The 24,508-nt window shown below is 41.3% G+C and overlaps 1 protein-coding gene across 3 annotated transcripts in view; it reads left to right on the forward strand.

Moving 5' to 3' along the window:
- Nucleotides 1-12: 12 nt before the first annotated feature.
- MND1 (meiotic nuclear divisions 1) overlaps nt 13-24,508 on the forward strand; it is a 49,035-nt gene continuing 24,539 nt past the window's right edge. For 2 of the 3 annotated variants that reach the window (XM_053658581.1, XM_053658582.1), the window contains exons 1-4: nt 528-608; nt 5,048-5,113; nt 10,443-10,500; nt 13,310-13,458. In XM_053658581.1, coding sequence (XP_053514556.1) covers nt 576-608; nt 5,048-5,113; nt 10,443-10,500; nt 13,310-13,458 — 306 coding nt within the window. In that variant the 5' untranslated portion in view covers nt 528-575. Of the gene's footprint in view, nt 71-527; nt 609-5,047; nt 5,114-10,442; nt 10,501-13,309; nt 13,459-24,508 lie in introns of those variants that run through there. The other variant, XM_037168116.2, reaches the window with a different exon arrangement.

Below are 24,508 nucleotides of genomic sequence, written 5' to 3' on the forward strand. Positions count from 1 at the left end.
GCCAAAATTGAACACAGGGCGAGCCCCGCCCCTCGTCCGCTCCACGGAGAAACGCGCCGCCTACGCCATGGTAAGGGCCGAGGCCACGCTCCCGGGTCCCCCTCCTGCCCAGTATCCGGGCTGCAGGGATCCGGGTCCTGCCGGGTTTCGGGGGCTGGTGCTCGGTCCCTGGGCCTCACCTGGAAGAGCCACTAAGACCACGCCCTGGCCACCCCGCACCTTCCGGGCGCGACGGGGCGGCTGGAGCGCGCGCCCGCCCACCAGTCTCGGCCGAGCGACGCGGAGGCCCAAAGTCCGCGCTGAGACGCGCGCGCCCCCTGAGCGCCCCCGGGTCGGACTGGGGGCCGCGGGGACGTCCGCCCTTCCGCCCCCGGCGGCTTAGCTTAAACACGAGTAGCGTTCGCGGGCGTGGCCCGAGTGTCTCCGAAACTCTGCAATCTGTTCGGAAGACAACAAGTCACTTCCGAACCTGGGCCCCTGCTCCCCGGTTTCGGCCACCAAGAAAGTGCAGCCCCTTGTGAAGAACTGGGAAAGAAAAGTGTCAGCGAGACGGGGCGGGACGTCCTGGGTCCCAAATGGCTCTCTTGGTTTTTGACAATCGAGTGGCGGTGTGCATCGCAGCGTGTAGAACACGTTTCTGAATGGCTCGGTTCCAAAAGTACCCCAGTGAATCTTCATTTTGTGCCAGTTAGATGATTTCTGTGAAATCCTGCCCGGGGCTGTAGGTCTATAGGAAGTTGGTCGTTTGATTAGGGCAGCGCCGCAGTTAGTTTGTGCTTGTGAGTCGTGATGGGTTAAGTGCTGGTCAAGTTCCAAATGGTCTCTGAAGTTAATGTCTTTGTGGTCAGGGAATCATTTTCATAACCTTCAGAGTTTCATGCTGTTCTTTCTGCTTCTGTTGGCAGAGAATCAACATCTAATTAAATGGATCAAGACTTTAATATCTTAATTTAGTTCAGTAGCCGTTGTTTTGCGGAGCTAATGGTAGACGTGGATGTAGGTTGTACAGTGTTTATTTGAAGATACTTGTCCAGATGTAATTAGAACTGATAACGGCTTCTTTGTGGTTAAACTACCATCCCAGCCACCTGCGCGTGAAATTATGTAAGAAGCCAAACAGGACCACCCTTAAATCTGTTACCAGTGCTCTGTGATACCTTATTTCTCTTAGAGAGTTCCTGGCCTAATGGAACTGACTACTGATAACTATGCAGCGAAATGCATTAACTTTGTCCTTTTACCTAATCTCTCTCTACTCATAGACCACCTTCTAATGGTAATGGTTTCACGTGCTGTTAACTATTCAGATTCTTACCTCCGATAATGGAGAAATATGAAACAAATAAGAAAACTTTCTGTAAGCTACATACTTCCTGTTTTTATTAATGATTAAGAAACAAGTTCAGTGTTTTGTTGATCAAAGATAACTTTTTCTCTTTCCTGGTTGTGAATTAATAGCTGTTTTGATTTAGTTGGGCTTGCAGAGTAAATTATAAGTTCAGGCATATTTTGGGAAGTGGAGAAATTGGATGTAGTGGGCCACTTCTGAGGGCTGCTGGTATCATCTACTTTTAATTTTGCAAAATGTTATTGTAATTGATCAACAGGGCTGACTTTAGGAATTCTGTAACTCCTAATTGGAGAAAGTTCCTTAGTTGTCCTCAGGTTTTGAGTCCCCTTACTTACTAATTTGAATCTCTAACTTACACCATCGGGAGATTTTCTTTAATCTTAAGTATTAACTGAGCTCTTCTTTTTAAAGACAAATTTCTAAATATGGATTAATATGGCATCCTTTTGCATCAGTTATTTTAATTCCAGCCACGATACATTGCTACTGTGGTTAACAGTAAGAACTGTTTGTTGTCCTAAAAGAGATTGATGAATAAATGAGCCTGAAAGCAAGGCACTTGGGTGATACAGCTCATCGCAGTTCTTGAGTAACGTTCATGGCTGTGAGCTGAGTGTTGAGAGCATTCCTAGAACTGTGCCCAGCACACTAGATTTCTCTCACTGTCTGCCCTTGGGTGGCAGATTCTTGTGGAGTCAATAGGTCTCTCTGAGGAACTGTTTATAATGCTAAGATATCAGGATTAGGAGGCTTTCCTAAAGCTTTGAATCTGTTTTTCACTGATACAGCCACAGAGTAAAGACCTAAAGGGATTCTCACGGTTCCTCAGTGCACCCGACGTGGCCTCTAGATTCTGGGGTGAGAAAAGCAGTGTTCTCAATCCTAGGACACAATTAAAGCACCTGGAAAAGATTTTTTAAATTAGCATGCCCAGGCTGAGGCCCCTTCACAGAGATTCCGATTCCGTTCTTTTGGGATGTACCTGGGCATCAGTGTTTTTTAAAAGCCCCTGACATGATTCTAATGGCAGCTTGAGACCCTGTGGACTAGCGGAATGATCTGAGGGAGCTTTCAGACCGAGTGTGCATGTTGCACTTGGTTTATTCGGGTACTGCAGGGGCCACTGTGGAAGGCCTCTGATACAGCCAATAAAGCTGTATTGAACTCCAGCTCTCTATCCTGGGTTTAGTGAACAGGTCTACCTAAGATTTTTCTGCTTTACCTCTCTAAGCCAGGCAATAAATGGTTATCACAGAATCTCTTCTTATTATTTCACCCTGTATCATATTTATGGGAGTTCAGTGGGTGTTGTGGGGTTTGGGGACTAACAGCCTCAACTTTTAGGGTTAGGGTTTTAGATACGTGGTCCTGATACTAAGTCTTGGCCTTTATGTCGGCTCTGTCTAACCTGGCACTAAACTGAGCAGGCAGAGGCAGTTCATGTGCTGAAGATTTTCATTCTGCCGAGCGAGACCGGCAAGCACATCTTTTTAACTGGAGTAAGTGACTTGATGAAAGTGTCTCCTAGGAACACAGAATGGCACTCGGCCCAGCCGGTGAGCTCAGGGAAGTTCTCTTAGAGGATGTCTGAAGGAAGCCTTGGGAGACTTTTCAGAGTTTTGAATAGGTAAGAGGAGAAGGTGTTTCGGTACAAGAGCATTTTTAAAGGCACAGAAATGGGGAAAGAACATTCTACGAGTGGAGAATTGCAAGGAGTTTTTGTATTACAGCTCAGATTGCTTAGCTCTCCATGTTTGCATGGTAAAATTTGAGGTGGGGAGTGGCACCTGTGAGGGTGGATCGGGGTCAGGCAGTACGGGGCCTTTACAAGTCACTCCTGGGGTGCTGGGTGCTTCTGGATGGTGGGGAGCCATCGAAGGCTTTTGACAGAGTGGAACCTGGACTTGGAGATTGAGCCGAAGTGTGCTGGGGCCCTGTGGGTATGTTGCAGGAGGCAGATACTGAAGGCCTGAGTTGAGGTAGAGGCGGTGGGAACGGAGCAGGCAGTGTGGTGAGGGAACCGGGATGACTGCCGGATGTCTGCTCCGGCTTGGGTGACGCGGTGGCATCTAACCGAACCCGGGATCTAGGACAGCAGGTCTGGGGCGTAGGTGTGGGAGAGGGGGAGTTCAGTTTAGGCCTGCAGAGTTTGAAGTGTGGCCAGCAGGCAGGTAGGTACAGGAGAGCAAAGCTCTGGAGCGCACTCAGGGACTCATCTGGAAAGATTTCGGGAGTCTGTGTGTTAGTAAAAACCATAGATGTCGATGACATCACAGGGAAGGTGTGAGCGGGAGAGGGCATCCCTGAAGAGCCCTGGGAAGCTGCAGTGTTGAGAGGAGACGGAGAAAAAGGGGGAAATGTACACTTGAAGGCTACTTCTTTTATCTGCACGACTCATCAAGGAGCACGGGATAATTTTATCGCTGTGAAGGTGAGCGGGTGGGTTTCTAGGCTCTGCAAGTAGAAGAGAGACTCATACTCTGGTATGGATTCAGAACGGCAATCCCAAACCACTCTGCCCCTGTGTCATACGCTCTCATTTTCTGGTGGAGGTTTTGGTGGAAGAGGGTCAGTCTTTAATTGTTGTTTTATTTATGTCTGCTTTTTAAGTGGTGTAAAGTATTTTCAAATTTTTTTATTTGCGATTTCTGAGAAAAATACAGCTCTTAAGAAACGTTAGCGCAGAGTCCTCTGTTAGAATGCTAGAGGTGATTGTTCTCATTCTCTCCTGCCATCTTCTGTGAGTCTCTGCATTGAGGAAACCTGGCTCTTCTACTCTTTTTATTTTGGACTGTATATGCAATATATAATAAAATTTATTAACTTACATTTTAGTTACATAGTATCTTATTTCAAGTTGGCTAGAAGAATAATAGGAACCTGAAGTAGGCTCCATCGCCTACCTGGGCAGATTTTCCTTTCTCTGGCCCACTCTGTACAATGCCAGATGACTGTCTTCCTAAAATGCAATTCTAATACGGCTACTCCCTGCTTTAGAAAGTGTGCGGTAGCTGTTCGTTGCCTAGAGTAGAATCCACTTTCTTCGGCTGGACAGTCAGCCTTCCAGCATCTGACCCCAGACTACCTTTCTCACCTCACCTGCCACTCCCTCTTCTTCCTGTGCCAGACAAACGCCATCCACGGTCTTTCTGGAGCATTCCGTGCCTTAATGTTGTGGCCTGTGCATTGTCTGTGGTCTGCCCAGGACACCGTTCTCACGATTTCTCAGCTCACCGGAGTCCTTTTCGTGCCCAGCTGTCCTAGCGAACTCTGCTTCCTCCTCAGGTGGAATCAAGTCATTCTGGCCCGAGTAGTAGTTCATTCTGTTCTGTGAGACAGTTGTGCATGTTACACGTTTGTTCAGTTGTACGTAGTTACATCTGTTTTTCTTTGAGACATTGTTAATCTTTTGAAGTAAACACAGTGATTTGTCACTGGATCATTTGATAAATAACGAATTTCTACAAAATGCCAGGCTCTCTGTCTCAGCCAGTTTTTGTTGTGCTGCTGCACCTACCACAAGGCTTGGTGTGGTCAGTAAAATAGTCAGAATCCGTCTGTGGGCCTGGCTCTGAGCGGCGTCCAACCTGTTGGTATTGGACAAGGTCATTCATAAAATTTGTGATGATGCAGACCATGTTCTTTTAAACTGCAGTGTTTACAAAATCCAGTTTGGTTCTTGTTTTTGTGCTTTAGTCAAAGAAGAAAGGACTGAGCGCAGAGGAGAAGAGAACCCGCATGATGGAGATTTTTTTTGAGACGGTAAGTCGCTTTCCCTAATATTTTTAGTATTTTGCATAATTTTTCCTTACATATATGTCAGCCAGTGTTAGCCATACCTTTTTTATTAGAAATCAATACTCACCAGTTTCCTGAAGAATGAATAAAATTCTGCAAACATTCGTGGCACTTGTGGGCTGTGGGGCACGAGAGGACCTCACCCCAGAGCTCACAAGGTGTCTCCTACCCCGACGCCCCAGCACCGCGCACTCAGAACGCTCTGAAGCACCTTCGACTGTGTCCGCTTTCTGCCTGCAGATGATGGGAACAGTGCACATCCACCGAGTGTCTCCTAAGTGCCAGTCACTTGGTGTAGTTTATCTGATTGCATCCTTTTTAACTCTATGGGAATAAGACTGTTGTTATTCTCATTCTACAGATCCGGACATTGAGATACAGCTTAAATACTAGCTCTGGATCTCAAAAAATAGAAGGATGATAGTACAAGGATTTAAACCCAGGGAGCATCATCTGATTTGAAAGGCAGGGCTGAATACTGCTTCTTTGCATTTGTGACTCAGTCTATGGTGTAACACATATGTGATGGTACATAGGCCTCCTTAATTCTTCTGCTCTCTGTGCCTGCCAGAAACAGGAAATGTGTTTGAAGTCTCCTCTCCTAAGTGGCAGAGCCAGGGTTCAAATTCAGCCACTTGGCTCTGAAGTCTGTTTTCTGTACTAGGCTGCAATACAGTGGCTTTTCTTAGCTTCCAGGGTAAAGTCCGTGCCTTTGACCTATGAAGAACATTAACTTGGATCTCAGCCCACTACCTGACTGGACCTTCAAAGTCTAGTGTGGCCCCAACCTGCTGGCTATTTTCCTTGTATATCAATGTGAGAAAGATGGGGAAAATGGCAAAATAGAATATGAAATTAATAAGTAATGCTAATCCTTGACATTTTCATTTTAATAATGCAGATTCTCAGTAAAACAAGTGAAATATTCTGAGGACCTTTTCTTTTTTAATAAAGATTTTATTTACCTTTGGAGAGAAGAGAAGGGAGGGAAAAGGAGAGGGAGAGAAACAGCAATGTGTGAGAGGTGTATCCCTCAGCTGCCTCTTGCACACTCCCACCTGGAACCTGGTCTGCAACCCAGGCATGTGCCCTGACTGGGAACTGAGCTGGCGACCTTTTGGTATGCAGGCCCACACTCAATCTACTGAGCCACACCAGCCAGGGCACCCTTTTCTTTTTAAACTATTTGCCCTGTAAGTGTGATCTTACTGGTCTCACATACGATGACTGACTAAAAGTCCTTGGCAGTTCAGAACAGACTATCATATTAATGAGGATATGATTAGAGAGATAAAGTGATGAAGTTTATACAGGAGGATTATGATTATTTGTTCTGCTGAGTTGAAATATTTTCCCTGTGGTCTCAGAGCAAGAAAAGTAGATTTAATTCCTACCAGGCCGTGGCAAGTTGGGGCGAATGGTGAGGAAATTATTTTGTCCTTCCTGTTACTGTTAGAATTTTCTCAAATATCAAAATTGGCTATTTCTGATTGCAAAATTTTTCAATTCTACTCTTAATTACAGTCATGCACAACTCAACAGTGGGCTACATTCCCAGAAATGCTTTGCTGGGTGATTTTGTTGTTACGCGCACCCAGACAGTAGAGCCCACTGCACACCCAGGCCGTGTGCTGCAGCCTGCCGTTGCCGGGTGTGACTGTAGAGAACGACGAGATGCAGTCAGGCCCAGGAGAAAATTGTGCAACAGACGGGCGAACACGAGACGTATGAGGCTGCTGCCCGCATAGCGTAGCATAGTGTAGCACACTGTTTCACAGCCAAGTTTTGTTTTTTATGAACAGAGAGAGTACACTCTAAAACAATGCTAGAGTGTTCAATATAGTAAACACAAACACCAGTAACAGTCCTTACTAACAGCATCAAGTGTTATCTACTGGAGAGAATCGTATGTGTTCTACTTACGTACAGCTGGCAGAGCAGTAGGTGTTACCCCAGCCTTTCCACAAGCGTGTGAGTAATGCTGGCACTACTGGCACGGCAGCTGCAACGTCACTGGGCGATAGGAAGTTTTCAGCTCCATTGAATTCTTACAGGACATCGACCTAAGTGCTATGCAGTACATGACTGTAATCGTATTAATCGGTGGACTGATTGGTTTCAGTTCATATATTCCTAAATATGTTCATTCATATGATATATATACATATATATGTCATATATATATGAATCTATTAAGGAAGATGATAATAATGGTATCCAGCTCACAGTGTCGTTATAAGAATTAGATGAGATAATCTGTGTAAAACATTGCAATGACTAGGTCGTAAGAACTTAGTTAGAAGTTATCTAGTGGTATCTTACACATAGTTTTTCTTTTTCTTTTTTTGTAAGGGCTAGAACCATTGTGTTCCTCTCTCCTTTATTATGTTCCTTTAATGCTGGGGAGAAGTAATATATACTTGTCCATTTTCTGTGTCCACTTAAATGACCGCGTTTGAGTTCTGCGGCTAGCTCTTTGCAAGCTCATTAATGAACACAGCAACCACACTGGGGCGGCCGGTACGTCTGGGGTCTGTCCTGGACGACCACACAGGGGCAGGGATCTCAATAAGGACGTGACCTGTTTCCAGGAAATCTACAGCGTTTGCACACAGGTTTGATTAATTGATTTGTTTAATGCATCGGAGGCCTAAATCCGGTAATTCATTGCATGTTCTCTGAGACCCTAATGTGTTATTTTCAAACAGTTTATTTCCAATGTGTAAAAGCTGGTTTCACATCCTAAGACCAGCGACTTAGTATTTTCCTTAATTTACTAGATCTTAAGTTTAGTGAGATGAAGTTACTTTTTCTACCACTTTATTATGAAAGGTGAAAGGATTTTACAGTGATACCTATGTGTTCCACACCTAAATTCTACCATTAACGTTGTACTCTACTTGCTTCATCACATATATATTCACCTGCCCACTCCTTTGTCCACCCATCTGTTTGTCTTTGGGAGGTGTGTGGAATGTATACCCGGGTACCAGTCTTTTGTGAATACTGTCTTCTCATCAGTGTTTTTCTTTTCAGTTTCCTAATAGTACCTCGGATGAGCAGAAGTTTTAATTTTTATTCAGTCTCATTTTCATCCTATTGAAGTAGCCTTTTCAAGTTTATTTTGGAAGAAATAGATCCCAGATTTTCATAACAATTATCACAATAATTCTCTCCTAATTACTGAATATTTCTCTCTTAAATATTTCACTTTGTTTATCCAAATCTTTTTCACCACTTTAACCAAAGCTTATTACAAAAAGAAAGGCGTAATTATAAGGTTAATACCCTACATGTATGGATTCCCATAGTTTTCACTTAGGTGGACATGCAGCATGTGCAGATGAATGATTCATAGGCAGCCGTGAGTTATCTAATGTTCCTGTTGTTTAAGCGTAGCTCTTCCATGAAACTCACTGTAAACAAGTCTTGACAGTTGCCTGTTGTGATTTCAGTTAGAACTGCTGAATATGTAACGTATGATATATGGTAAGCGAAGTACTGTTAGTGTTTTTTTAGTTTATGCAAAACTCTTACTTGCTTTGGGTTGTGGTTCAACTTCATGTTTACAATCCTCAGTGTTCAGATTTTTGGTGGGGCTAGAACAGAAATCATGTACTTAAAAATATACATGATAGGTTTATATATTATTAGTAGAAAACCTTATGGCTTCGAAATTACAGTATTTTTATCTTCCTTATTTTCCATAAACACCTCTAACTCTTAGGGACATTTTTGTCTTATCTCAAATTAGAGATATCAGCTTTAGTTATCCTCTAATAAAGGATCATATTTTCAAGGATATGGCCCAGAAATGGGTTTAAGATTATTTTAAATTATTTGCTTATTTAATTTTTATTGTTTTCTTCCTTTTTCTTTTTTATTGTTGTTCAAGTACAGTTGTCTCCATTTTCCCCCCACCACACTCCCCCGCCCCACCCACCCCACCTCCCACTCTCTATCCTACCCGCCTTTGGCTTTGTCCATGTGCCCTTTGTAGATGTTCCTTGATGACCCTTCCCCATTTTCCCCCAGTGATCCACCCTCCCCTTATTTTTATTGTATTTTTTCCATTACCATTTATTGCCCTGAAACCCCTGTTCTCTCTCGGCAATCACCACACTGTTGTCCACGAGCCCTTATTCCTTTTTGTTTGATCCCTCCAGCCCCATCCCCCACCCTGTAGCTGTCATCTTGCTCTCTGTGAATGAGTCTGTCTCTGTTTTGCATGTTAGTTCAGTTTGTTTTTAGATTCCACATATAAGTGAAGTTAGGTGGTATTTGTCTTTCTCTGACTGGCTTATTTCACTTAGCATAATGTTCATTAGGTCCATCCATGCTGTCACAAAGGGTAAAATTTCCTTTTCTTACACCCAGTAGTATTCCATCATGTAAATGTCCCATAGTTGTTTTTTCCACTCATCTACTGATGGACACTTGGGCTGCTTCCATTTCTTGGTGATTGTAAATAACGCTGTCATGAACACAGGGATGCTTATGTTCTTTCAAATTAGTATTTTGGGTTTCTTTGGATATATTTCAAAAGTGAGATCGCTGGGTTGAAAGGCAGATCCATTTTTAATTTTTGAGGTATCTCCATACTGCTTTTCACAGTGTTTGCACCGGTTTGCATTCCCACCAATGGTGCAAAAGTGTTCCCCTTTCTCCATGTCCTCACCAGCACTTGTTTGTTGATTTATTGATAATAGCCATTCTGACAGGTGCGAGGTGATAGCTCATTGTGGTTTTAATTTGCATTTCTCTGATGATTAGTGAGATTCAACATCTTTTCTTATGTCTAATGGCCATCTGTATGTCCTCTTTGGAGAAATGTCTGTTCAGATCCTTTGTCCTTTTTTTTTAATTTGAATTGTTTGGTTTCTCTTTTTTTTTTTTTTGTTTGGTGTTGAGTTTTATAAGTTCTTAACAAATTTTGGATATTAACCCCTTATCAGGTGTATTGGTGAGTATGTCCTCTCATTCCCATTCTGATGCTTAAAATCAGTGTCAGAGAAGCCAGTTATCTCGTGTTAACAAATGGTTCAGCCTAACTAGTTGTTATACTTCAGTAGGAAGGTGTTCTCCAGGGACTTTAAGAATCGTATGTTCATGCAAAACCTGTCCATTTTAGTTTCCGAAGACACGTGCAGTTGCTTCTAGCTCCAAAATGCTTGATTCTACTGCACTGTTCATTTCCAGGCATAGTTTTTTAATACAGTGTTTTATGAACATAGTTATGATAAATATGTAATATAAAAGCGTGTTGTTCATCTCTAAAATTTTTTTTAAACAGAAAGATGTATTTCAATTAAAAGACATGGAGAAGATTGCTCCCAAAGAAAAAGGCATTAGTAAGTATCAAAGACATTTGGGGACATTAAGGGAAATATTGGTCATCTTTCCTGCTATGGTCTTTCATTTTACAGAGACATAAAGTCTAGAGATGAATGTTTGTAAAAGCCCTTACATGATGTCCTGGGGCCACGGCCACGAGTCCTGTGTTTGGAGTATACTGTAGAAAAATAAAAGGGAATATGCATGCATGCCTGGGGACACACGTGTGGTGTGCACAAATACCACATTTATCTATTTATGGGTACGATGTACTTCAAAAGAAGTAAAAGCTGTGCCCATGTGTTTTAATATTTGTTAAATGTGACTTTTTGTCTTAACATAGTATACTAGTTTTCGATAGCAGCAGATTATCACAAACTTGGTAGCTTAACAGAATAGAAATTCATTTTCTCATAGTTCTGGAGGCCAGAAGTTGAAAATCCAGGTGTCCACAGGGTGGGCTCCTTCGGGAGGCTCCGAGGCAGAATCAGGGTTCTCTCCCTGCTCGCGTGGCTGTCTGCAGTTCCAGTCCCTCCGTCTTCACGGGGCCCTCCCCTGTCTTCTCCCCTTCCGACTCTAGTGAGGACACGTGTCATTGGACTTGGGGCCCATCCTAAATCCAGGATGATTTCACCTTGAGATCCTTAATCATACCTGTACAGATGCTTTTAACAAACAAGGTCACATTCATAGGTTCTGAGGGCTGTCCTTTGAGGGGTCGCTGTTGAACCCACTACATATTATACATTTTTAAAAAAACTTCTCTGAGTATAGAAACTACATACTTATTTTAACAGATTTGGAAATTATAAGGAATGTAATGAAAATAAAAGTTGTTCATAATCATTCTATTCTGAGACCACGATTGTTAACACTCAGGTGTATTTTGCTGTCCTATTCTTAGGGTCTGTTTGTCTTTGTATGCCTGTGTTTGTCCATTTCACTGAGAAGGAACTGCTGCACATAAACAGTTTTATGTTCGTGTATTTTTCCATATAGCTTTTTATCATCCGCATGTACCTATGTCATTTGCCTTGAAAAATGACGTACAACAGCTTCATCTCCTCGTGTTTAGTTCTGTGACTACCGACTGTGTCATAGTTTGCTGAGTCCATTTCCTGTTGTTGAACATCTAGCTTGTTCCCAAATTTTTGCTGCTAAAATGAATGGGTAATTAACATGCTATGCATAAATTTTTTTCTAAAAGACTATTTTTTAGAGCAGTTTCAGGTTCACGGAAAATTTGGGAGGAACGTACAGAGATTTCTCTTATAATTCCTATCTCCTGCCCCCAACGTGATAGCTTCTACTATCCACACCACTCGCCAGTGGTACATGTGTTACAATGAATGAACCTGCAGTGACACATCGTAATCACCCGAAGTCCGTAGGTTACAGGAGAGTTCCCTCTTGGAGGGGTATGTCCTATGGGTTCGGACAAATGCATAACAACACAGGTCCTTCACATGGTGTTGTACGGAGTGCTCTCAGTGCCCGAAAATCCTCTGTGCTCTGCCTAGTCATCCCTTCCTCCCCCCCTCATAATTTTTTCCACATCTCATTACTTCAGAGGGAAATAGAAGAGAAAATAGACTTGTGTAGCCTTAGGCTTTTTATATGTATTCTCAAAGGAAAGGCTGTACAAAATCAAACTCACATTCATTTCCTGGAACCGTGTTTTCACTTTAGAATTCTTTCACATTTTATTTTAGTTTGTACTTCTTTACAATGAGGTTGAACGTTGTACACATTTGGCGTCAATTTTATTTATTTATTAAATCTTTAATTTTCTAACAGATTTTATTATATCTAGTGATCTTTCTTAGTACAGTTTTATTTAATAGAAAGTAAAAAAAATTAGTAAGAATCATCCATGAATTTCAAACATTTGTGAAACACGACTTTGTATTTTAATATGCTACTTTTAAAAACTTTTTTGATTTATAAACTTACCCCTAACCATAATATCCAGTTTGTTTCTTTATTGTTTAATTTTTTTATAATAGTGCTATTTTAGTTTTCTTAGCAAAAAATGGCAATACATGTTTATTGTTGGAAAAAATAAGAAAATAAGCAAAATGAAGGAAATAAAAATTGCTTCTTAATCTGTCATTCCAAGCTAATCACTTTCACATTAGTGTATACTGTCTTTTAACTTTGTATTTTAATATAATACATTCTACATAGTACATTTTGAATGTATGTATAGCATGCCATTAAACATTTTATAACATAAACTTAATAATTGCATAGTATCCCATCACGATCAAATATTTTTAAAAGTGTAGTTATTGGACTGGTCTCCAACTCTTCACCACTGAAAACAGTGCTTGGACAAGAACCCTTACGCGCACCCATCATTGTGTTCTGTGGCCGAATGCATGTGAGTGGGACTTCTATGTAAAAGGCGTGCGTAAGCCTAAACCTTAGTTCTGTGATGCTAAGGGTTTTCCGCCCATGTTGACTACCCCTTTCCCTGAGTCCTTTATCGTGTCTCCCAGTGTTTTTAATTTGGTAGTCAAAGTGTCCTATCTCAGTGCTATTTTACATTTCTCTAATTATTAATGAGGTTGGACATTTTCCTGTTTACTGACCATGCACAGTTTGCAGATGCCCACTGATATACTCTTGTTCTTCTATTGGACAGTTTGCTTTTTTGTTACTATTTCTAAAAGCCCCTTATTTATTAACTCTTGAAAAAATATTGTTTATGCTGTTGCACTTGATTAACTTACTAACTCTTGATCTATAATATTTGTTGTATTTCCCCAGTTATTGGCCTTTTAATTTTACTCATAATAAATGTTTAAAAATTGTCTCTTTCAGCTGCTATGTCAGTGAAGGACGTTCTTCAAAGCTTAGTCGATGACGGTATGGTTGACTGTGAGCGCATTGGAACGTCCAACTACTATTGGGCCTTTCCAAGCAAAGCTCTTCACGCGAGGAAACGTAAGTTGGAGGTTCTGGAGTCTCAGGTAAGCTGCCATGGTTAAAAATAATAGATTTGCTTCGTAGGAAGTCCATTCCACTTAATCTTTTCATTTAATGCTTTCTGTTAAATTGTTCACATATATTATTTGACTCAACTTCTGAAGATAACAACATCACTTTCTCCCAAACAGTATAAGGACCTTAGGCCCTGACCCACATGGCTCAGTTTGTTGGACATTGTTTGACAAATGAAAAAGTTGCTGGTTCGACTCCAGTTCAGGGCACATGCCTGGGTTGTAGGTTCGGTCCCTGGTCGAGTCACATACGAGAGGCAGCTGATCGATGTTTCTCTCACAGAACAATGTTTCTCTCCCTCCCTTCCTCTCTTCCCCTCACTCTAAAAATAAATAAATAAAATCTTTATGGAAGAATTGGTGGCAGGGTACAGAGTGTTCCCTGAAACCCACCCCCTCCTCCCACCAAATGCACAGTTTCCCCCATTAGCCTGTTTCGTGTTAGTTTTTGTGCAGACACATGCTCTCGTTCATCTTGGGAATTGCCGAGTCACGTGACAGTATGCTTCCTTGCTGGAAGGACTTGCAGGCTGTTTTCTGAAGCAGCCGCGCTCTCCTGTCTTCCTATCAGCAGTGCGAGGACCCCTCACCGCTTTGGAAGCTTGTCCTGACCTGCCTCTTTGATTGGTGGGTGTGAAGTGGTATCTCATTGTTTTGGTTTCCGCTTCCCTGATGACCAAGGATGTCGAACATCTTTTCCTGTGTTTACTGACCATTTGTGTATCTTTCTCAGAGACCTATCTATTCAGATCTTTTGCCATGTTTTATCTCTTAAACATGATGCTGCATTATTTTCCTATGAGGAAACGACATGCGTATTTATCACTCAGCAATTTTTAAAGTGGTTATGCAATTAAAAACTTCATGCAGGGCAATTTACTTTTAGGCCTTACTGTGTTTGCCTGTCTTCATGAGTTTTTGTTCTGGCTTCTTTCCTCTTTGTAAATTCCCTTGTCCTTCATTTCTACTTAGCCATTTCTAAACATCTCTCCTCAGAAACCTTGAACTCCCATAGCTTAAGGATGTATACCACAGCTTTTCTCTTTGAACTTTTCACATGTATACCTCTTCTCTTCTTGATTAGTTTTTAAAGTAACTTTATTGAGGGATCATGGGCAAACAAAATCTCATATTTAAAGTTTATAAACTAATAAGTTTTGACACATGTATATATTCACGAAATTGTCATCCCAGTCAAGATAATGACTTACGCATCACCCCGGAAAGTTTTTTTATTCCCTTTTTCAGCTTTTCTCTCCTGCCCTTCCCTGCTGTTCCCCTGCCCCTGTCCCCAGGCAACAACTGATTTGCTCTCTGTCACTATGTATTAGTTTATCTTCCTAGAATTTTCTCTAAATGGAACCATACAGTCTTTTTCCTGGCTTCTTTTACTCAGCATAATTATTTAAAGATGTATCTATGTTGCTTATGTATTAATCATTCATTTTTATTGCCAACTGGCACTCCGTTGTACGTATGTACAATAGTTTGTTTACCTGTTGATGGACATTCAGATGTTTTGTTTGTTTTAGTTTTGGGTTATTAGAAATAAAGCTGCTGTGAATATTCACATACAAGTCTTTGTGTGAATGTTTGTTTTCATTTATAGTTGGAAAATAACCTTGCAATGAAATAGTTGGATCATATGGTAGGCGTATGTTTAACTCTTTCAGAGATCGTCAAACTGCTTTCCTTAGTGTTATGCCATTTTGTGTTGCCACCAGCAATGTGTGAGAGTTCCAGTGCCTCCACATCCTGACTGATGCTTGGTATGATACCCATTCTAAAAAGCGTATGGTGATATCTCTTGGTTTTAATTTCCATTTCCGTATTGACTAATAATGTTGAGCATCCTTGCGTGTGTTCATTTGTCATCCTTTTATCTTCACTGATGAAGTGTCTGTGCAGATCTTTCTGTCTTTTAAAAAATTGAGTCGTTTGTTTTTATTACTGAGTTTAGGCAGTTCTCTGTACTTAATGAATATAAATTCTATCACAGATAAATGCTTCCCAAATGTTTTTCTCCCAGTCTGTAGTTCATCTTTTTATTCTCTTAACTGTTTTGAAGAGCAGAAGTACTTATTTTGATGAAGTCTATTTTTTCAATTTGTTTCTTTATGGTTGGTGTTTCTGGTGTTATAACTTACTTTCTTCCAGGCAATTTTTCATGCCTGAAATTGGGTGTAACAGGTGCTCATTAAGCATTTCTTGGTTGATTTCACAAGACCAAGAAACTGTGACTTTGAGAAAAATGGCCAAATGTACATTTTTCATTTCCTCGCCTCTGAATTTAGCACTCTGTACTAAGTAAGCAGAGGAGTTTGGCAAACATTAATAGAAATAAGCAAGAAATTCTTGCTAGGATGCTAGTATAGTGAATGAATTTTTAAAAAGTAAGCACAATATCATGTTTATTGATAGCAAATGATTGAGGAATAGGATGTTCTAATTAGTTACTGTCAATGTACTCCTCCCTACTGGTCTGAGAGTCTGCATCCAATGTGTTTGGTGACACATCCCTCTCTCCCCACCCTTGTTTGCAAACTGAAGGTCAAAGCTTAACCTCACACACCTGTTCAGAAATCAGAGGTCAAGTCAGAGGCTAACCCGTAGGCAGTATGTTTAATATCTTCTGTTTTAAGCACTCCAGAAATGGATGAGTGAGATTCTGATATGTCATTTGTAAAAGGCTGATAGCTGTTGGCATTTATTATCAAACAAACAAACGGACACTCAGTGCCCTTTCACTGATCTAAACCTACTCTCTTCTTTCTCCAAATTTTGAGAAGTCTTGACGACGGCATACTCTGCCCCTCATGCATGGCTCTGAAGATTGCTTATCATTTTAGAGAAGCGATATGGCTTAATGGAAAGGTAGTTAGAAATCAGGCATGGATTTAAGTCAGGTTTCACTTACTAGTTGTAGGATCTTGGAAAAATTTCTTACGCTCTTTAAAGTCTCAGTCTCGAAATTTGTAAAAGAGAGATTATGCTAATTTCAAAGGGCTGTGGAGCAGCTTTAAGTGGGATGTGTAAGTGCCTGGTGGAAGTAGGCACTTAGCGTGTGGCGGCCACAGATTCAGTCACGTTAGTACGCATCCAGGAGTATGTGCTGTAAGTTGATGTGTTCAGTCAGAACAGATATTTGAGGGTCTGCTATGTACAAAACACTTTACCAGATACAAGAAAAAGTAGAATTCAAAATCCATGCTTGGTAAGAAAGAGCTTGTAACCCGTGCTGAAGCTAATACACATATGCACGAGAGGTGAAAGTGTTACGTGGCCAACTGCCGGAATGAGTTGTAAAGATGCAGAAATGCTACAGGAGATGGTGGGATTTATATAAAGATGGGAGGCACTCAGTTAATGTGGAATTGAACCGGATTCCTAACTGGAATCTGCAATTCCAAACTGCAATCAAGGTTGCACTGAAGGATCTGTTTATTCAACACATTGCCAAAGTAAAATGTGAATTTCCTTTGAGTTTCTTGTTAATTACTTCCAGATTAGAGAGAGAGAGAACTCTTAATTTCTTTCCCCCATCAATCTCTTCTTTTGTTCTGTCAGTGATTTCAATTATGTGCAGGAATGTATTCATCTCTTGAGAATAGACATTTTTGTAGCAGATCGGAAAATTAAATCAGGAAACACATTTTTTTCCTCTCTTCCCTTTAGGTTGTATGTATTGACCATTATTAAAGGCAGTCTAAAAAAGCCTCATGATTGTAATTTAGATTTCTCTTTAGTGTCTTCTAAGCCAGCAAACGAGCCATCAGCCGTGCGTGGGGAGGGTGAACTGTTAGTACTTCCACAGACACTTACCCCGCGGCCGTTCTCTGCATGGACTGTGCCAGGTTCTTGGGGCAATATAACATAACGGGATATGTATTTCACTCTGAGATGATTTACACTTTACTTGGTAACGCAAGGTAAATAGCTTATGTAGTTAACTTTTTATGAAAAGACATAGTTAATTTTTTGTGAAAAGTTAATGAATTGTGTAAAATTTAATTCTATGAGAGCAATGCCAAAGACTGTCGTTGCTACAGGTCCTGATTGTTACATCAGTTTAGAGGATGGTAAGATTTTTCTACATCTCTCTAGTTAAGGGAAACTTCTGAGAAACGATTGCTTTGAGCAGAAATTGTAGTAGATTTAGGTGGGTGGGGGAAATTGTGAGGGGGGCCGAGGATGCCACTGATGCTTATGTTATAATGACAGCCAGAATGTATTGAGCATGTAGCCGGGTACCGTTCTAACAGCTTGTCTTGGCTATTTCGGACCACAGGCCGGGCAGCTTATAAACAGCAGAAACTTATTTCTCCCAGGTTTGGAGGCTGGTCAGGTAGGAGTCCTCTCCGGGTCACTGACTTCTCAGTTTACAAACCTCATGCGGTGGAAGGGGCTAGGCATCTCTCTGGATACTCTTTTATAAGGGCACTAATCTTTTCACAAGGACTTCACCCTCAGACTTAAGCACCTCCCAAAGGCCCCTCCTACTAATGCCGTTACCTTTAGGGGTTAGGACTTCGATATATGAATTTGAGGAGGACACAAACATTCAGATCATAGCAGAGCTTTTACATGTTTTATGTCATTTGATTCTTACAACTGCATGAGGCAGGTATTAACTCCACTTTACGAGTGAGGAGACTGAGGCGCCCAGAGGTTAGATAACTTGCCCAAGGTGACAGCATCGGCACATGGCGAAGCAGGGTGCAAATCCAGGCTCCACAGTCCTTGCTCAAGACGACACATAAACAGAGCTGTAGAGCAAATTGCATTCAGTGAGTTGTTGGTGACCAGCGTGCAAAGAACGTGCAATTTTTTTTGTTATATAGTAATGGGAAAATAAGATTGGAAATTAGATTGAGGGCATATTTTGGGATGTTTTAATGGTTGGTTTGATTTTTATCATATACATCAAGGAGGGAAAGTTGAAAATTTCCTTGCCAGATTATTTTTATGTTTGTTTTCCTGATCTAATTATAAGCTCAGAAAATAGTGCCATTACATTATAATATTAAGCACAAAAAATTTCTCCCTGTCTGTACGTAGTATAGTATTACTAATATTGCTGAAAATGTATGACATATTTTATTTCTTCAAAGCTGAAATAAATATTTGGGTGGGGTAGAAAAACATTGTTAAGCTAGATTCTCTAAATAGCTGTTACACAGATACATTCCTGGAGCCCATTTACATAAATTAGTAACTGTAGTGGGCAAGAAAAGCTTTAAATGGAGATGAGCAAAATGGTAGTGTATGTTTAAATCTGTTAGTTCTTCTGACATGTATGTAAATATGTTACAGTAGTTGCATGATTATAGAGATAGCTGTTTGGCTCAACAGAAAGTATAAATTACCAGATCCTTTTCTCACGTCATTGTGACTTTGTTGTGAATTTTCGTGTGGCTTAAATTTTAATTCTAATGTAAAACACCCAAGTGAAATGGCATTGCTTGCTATCCTGAAGAATGTTTGGAACTTGTTAAAGGTCAAGAAATGATTTTTTTCTTCCTGATAACTATTTAAGAATCTCGGCTGAAACTTGCTGATTATTTCAGTGTGATCATGATTTTCAGTTACTGTGTGTGTGGTTTTTGTGAACATTTTTCATGTGGATAAACAAGACAGGTTGTGTCAGGATAAATAATTCTTCCCATCATCCCTGATTTTCTCCTCTTCTCCATCCCTTTCAAATAGCTTCTGACAACGAAGGAATGGTCTAAACTTCAAGGGGATGACTAAGAGCAGTGTCACTGCTGTTGTGTTTGACGTGTTGTTGGAGTTACGGGCAGTATGGGAAACAGCTGACCACTGCTAGTTAGAAATGCCTTTTTCACAGCCTTTCACAAACGGAGTAGACTGTTCCCAAAAGCAACAGCATTTCAGTATGCCTTTGCTTTCGTGTTCTTGTCCCTGTCCTTTCTTCCACGCTCCGTTCTGACTGGCACACTCCTTTTCTTTGCTGTAGGAGCACCACCCTGGACCAACCCCGGTCTGCCATACCCTGCTACTCGTAGTTTGCCCGGCCCCATCTCTTAGTCCATTTGTGTCCTCAGTTCCTAGTAGTGCAGCCCTTGGCACATGGCAGCAGAATGAGAAGCGAATCAGAATGACAGGAAACAAGGCAATGATAACCATCTACTAATAACCATCCACTGATTCGGAGAACTCCATTAACGCTGCAAACTAGTGGGTAGCAGTTTTTAACTGATTTTTCATTTTAAGGGTCAAAGTGTTAGAAATCATACTCCTTCTTTTGTTTTCCTGCTCTGCTAAGATCATCCATAGTTCTTCATCCAAGTTCTGGTTTCAGACCCATTTATCACCAGTGGCAGGTGGTGAAACAGCACATGATCCAGGAGTTGCTTTATATTTTGATATCGACACTAAGCTAGATTTCAGATATAGTGTATTGGTTTTGGAAGATGCTAACAGAGTCTTAGGACAATTAAAAAAATGTTTTTACCAATGTTTAGGAATGAGTATACAGAATTTTTTTATTGCTAAAATTAAATGAATAAAGAACAGGTTTGCTGTTGGACTGTGTAGATGGACAACTTTAAATGTTTTTGAAGAAAAATAGGCATTACCTCTATGGACATTCTTTGAGGTCAGTAATTGTTTAGTGAATGCCTACCCTGGTAGGCATTGTGACCAATGAGAGGGACATAAAAGTAAATTAGTAGTTCCAGGACCTCACAGTCTTGTGAGACACACGTGTCTGCGAATCATTGCAGTAGGTGGGATACAGGAGAGTGGTACAAGGCGGAAGTCCCGCTGAGGAAAGGCTTAGCAGTTAAGGACGGAGGCATTTAAGTTGGTTCTGGAAACACGTATGGGAGAGGATAAGGTAGTTAGGGTGCAGGGCATTCTGGGTACAGAGGCCAGTATGGTAAGGCAGTATCGTATAGTGGTTTAAGAGTGGACTCTAGACCAGACTCCAAACTCAAATCCAACTTCTTGTATTTACTAGAAGCCTCTTATACTTCTGTTTTCTCACCTGGCAAATGTTGCTAATTTTTTACTTCCTAAGGCAATTACAATAATTAAATGTTTTATGCAACTGCTTATAACAATGACTAATATGTAGTAAGTGCTTTAGCTTTTGTTATCATATGCAAAGATCTGCAGAGTGGTGTGAGTGGAACTAAGCAGCATGTGAGAGAGCCCCGAGTGGTTTTCGTGCCCCTCCCTTGTGTGCGGGACGAGGGAGCTGTAACTGGACCGCTGGGGCAGATGCTGGTAATGAAGGGCTCTGTGTATCTCAGCTGAAGACTTTCGAGTAGGGGAGTGAGAGCATGAGAGCCTTTTTTAGAAAGATAGTGTGGAGGAGTGCACACTGTGAAATCGTCCAGCTCAGAGATGATGAAGTCTTAAACTGAGACACTTGACCTCAGGTTGGGGATAATGGACAGACTGGGGGAAGTTTAGGAGGTAGAATCTGCAGTCATTAGTAGTGTACACTTTGGGTCTATAAAGTTCAGATTTTAAAATAAGCAGACGAATTTTTATCTAAACACAGATTTCCCCTTTGTTGCCTGTCTTTGCGTGCAGATGGGGAACACATGCTGTCTGTCTGTATTCTCTGAAAGTTGGGTTTAGGTAGCATAGATTATGACAATAATTAAAATTCATGCTCAATTATTTCTATATATAGAAAGGCTGGATTTTTAAAAAACCGAGATTACTGTAATCATTACTGGTCGATGAAAATCATCTTTACTGTTGTATGTTGTGGACTGGAAGGAAGAGAAAAGCTGGCCCGGAGATTTCCTCCTAGACCAAGTGCACAGTAGTCAGGGCAGGAACTGGACAGTGCTGACCTGATTTATGCATTCATTCATCAGCATTTATTAGGTCTCCACATGTCTCAGTAACTGCATTCTGTGCTAGGGATGAACATGATCAAGCCATGCCTGCCCTCAAAGGATGTCTGCCGTGGAAGTAAGGCACTCTGAAAGAAATGAAGCACAAGGAAGTACTAAGCCCTGCTGAGGAGGAGGTGATAAAAAGTTCTCCAGAAGAAAAGGTTTTAGAGGTGGAGATATATATAGATATGTATATCACTGGTTAGTGGGCAGGTTGGAGTTTGTTAGAGGAGCAAGAAGATCCACCCAGGACAGTGTGTTAAAACATAAAGATGTAAAATGAATCACATTCAGAAAGCTGTGAACAATTTGGTGTGACTAGTGTGTGGGGTTACAGGAAGGGTAACAGCAGGTCACTAGGCTGGCCAGTGGCAGGAGCAGGATTACAGAGAGCCTTAAAACCAGGCCGAGGAATCTGGACTTCATTACTCGGGATTGGGAAACCATCCAGTGGGCGGACATTGAAGATAACTACTGTAGCAGCTGGGAGAAAGTGAGGACTGGGGACGGGCTGATCAGTGAAGATGCCCGAATTCTGGACCAGAGATGTCTAAGCCAAGATTGTGGCAGCAGGAATGGAAGAAGGGGAGAGACTTGAGAGGTATCGGTATATAGCATCAACAGAGGTTCAAAACCAACTGGCTGTGGAGAAAAGGGAGAGGAAAAAATATATAACTACAAGGTGGTTTGGGTGACTAAGTACAGAGTAGTTTCAGAGTCTGGAAGACACAAAGGAGCAGGTTTGGGTGATGAACTGAGTTTTGAACATACTGAATATGAGTTGCCTGTCTCTCTAAATTTTTGTAGAGATGTTCATTAGGGAGGTGAATCAATGGAGGTGGATCTCAGTGCACAGGGAAAGGCAGGAGATAAAAACTGGGAAATCAAAGGTATGGAAGTGGCGGTGGAAGCTGTGGGTGTAGATGAGACTTCCCAGGAAGGATGTGCAGAGCAGGAAGGGAAAGGGACTGAGCACGGAGCACTGGGGACCGGCCTGGGGATCCGTAGTCTGACAGGGGAGGTTGCCTGGATCCGGGTTACTTTTCCCTATTTCAGTCATCTTAACAGAAAACATACATTACCCTGACATGGGGCTGCATAGGCTAGTTAAACCTCACGAATGGTCGTTCTTCTAAATGGTAGTTCTTCAAAAGTGAGATTCTCACAGAATACACTAACCCTTCTTTGCAATTAGGAAGACTGGAGTGTTACTTGCCTGGATTTATATGAACTAAGTCTGTTAGCACTAGTTATTTACATCAATTTTCAGAAGCCCTAACTGGTGTCATGTAGACCATGTATTGTGAATCTTACTTGACCCACTCATGAGCTGAGAGACTAATGCTGCGTGGAACACACTTTGGGAAATGCTGCCCAACTTTACGGGTGTGTTTCAGCAGATAAGCCTGTTTCAGCCTTAGAGCTGATGTCCATCTGTGTTGCTGCCTTCAGTGAGTGGTCTTGCCAGTTGGCAAACCACATCCCAACAGGTTCAAAGCTGTATTGATTAAATACTCCTGTGTGGAGTCTCAAAGAGCCCCACACATAATCCTTTTCCCCTATCAACTCCCTCATTCCAAGGCACTGAAGTGTGGTGGTCAGCTTTCTATTGGTGTATATGTGTAGTGTCTACTTTAGGGATTTTCCATCTGTTCTCTATCCATTTAGCGTGCTTTAGATTTGTATCTCTAACATGACATTAGCAAGTGAGAACTTCTCAAGCCATGAAAACTATGTATTGTACTATTTTTAAATATTTACATTGGCATTTTTCTCTAATGTAAAATGTATTCACTGTGGAAAAAGAATAAAGGAAAAAAGGTAAATTCCTTGCAATCCTATCACTTAAAACTAATTACTGTTGGCATTTTGATATATAGTCTTACATTTTGTATGCATGAATCAGGATATTTTCAGTTGCAAAGAACAAAAGTAGGTTCATATTGACTTAAATAATAGGGTTGTTTTTTTTTTACCTTACATAAGAAATTTGGAGGAGCGTGCTCTTTCAGGATTGGTTAATCTTGCCACACATTGGTGTCAGGTCTGGACTGGCTCCTCTGACATTTTTGGCTTTCTGGTTTTGGGTGCAGGTAGCTAGGACACCTGCCCTATCTTCCCTTGACAATGTCTAAAGCAGGAAGAGAGATGGATAAGAAAGTCCATCTCTCTCTTTCTGGTCTAGGAGGAAAATCTCAGAAGGCCCCTCTCCCAAGCAGGCTGCCCTTTGTGTGTCACCGGCCAGGTCTGAGGCGCATGCTCGCTGTGGGAGGCTAAGCCGTCCCAGCCTCCCCATGAGACCAGGGCGGGCCGTGCTCTCTGAGCGTGAAGCCATTCCAGTCTGAACAGAGTTGGAGTTTTGTGGGTAAAGGCTTTAGAGAGGCAACCAGCAGGGTCCACAAAATTTCATCGATATGAATTTGAAAGTCCTGTCTTTTAAAGTGAATGTGTTTATGACTTCTCTCCATCATCTTGGATAATCAAGAATCAAATACATGTTTGTTGAGATCAAGTGACTCAAAAATTGGGGGCGGGTAGTAGAGGAAGTGTATAAACTGAGTATTTTTATTAGTAAACAATAAAAAGTAATACAAAATTATAATATTACATCTGTGAAACACATGAATTTTTATGATAGGACTTAAGAGATTTACTTTGGATATTTATTTGTTGTGCTTTTGTAGTAGGCAGCTTTGGGCCAAGCTTCTAAGCCTTCTCCTAGGAATTATTCGCCTTTGCTCTTGGAGCACCTTGCTGGATGAGTTTAAAACATGGACTCCAGGACTACAGAATTGTTACCACACCTAAAACACTCTTCCGTGCTTTTTCATATGAGTTACAGGCTTATGACAGCCATTCTTCAGTCACAACTTTTTTCTCCCAAAGTCAACCATCCCAGAAAAGATTTGCTCCACAAACCACTGGACCTACAATTTTGATGTCACGCCACCAGGTGGCGGCAGTCTCATCTCCAAGTCCTCTGTATCCTTAGTCTCAGGGGTAGCCTCATTTCAGTTCGTCTGGCCTGTGTTTTCCTCAAAAAGCATATCAATATTTTATACAGTTTCATATTTCAATATTTCTAATCTCTCTGGCTGCCTTACGTATTGAGAAGTTTTACAGAAATAGCAGTTAGTTGGGTG

Source organism: Artibeus jamaicensis, unplaced genomic scaffold (genome assembly GCF_021234435.1).
Source record: "Artibeus jamaicensis isolate MK-2021 breed Jamaican fruit bat unplaced genomic scaffold, CSHL_Jam_final scaffold_537, whole genome shotgun sequence".
Lineage (NCBI taxonomy): Eukaryota > Metazoa > Chordata > Mammalia > Chiroptera > Phyllostomidae > Artibeus > Artibeus jamaicensis.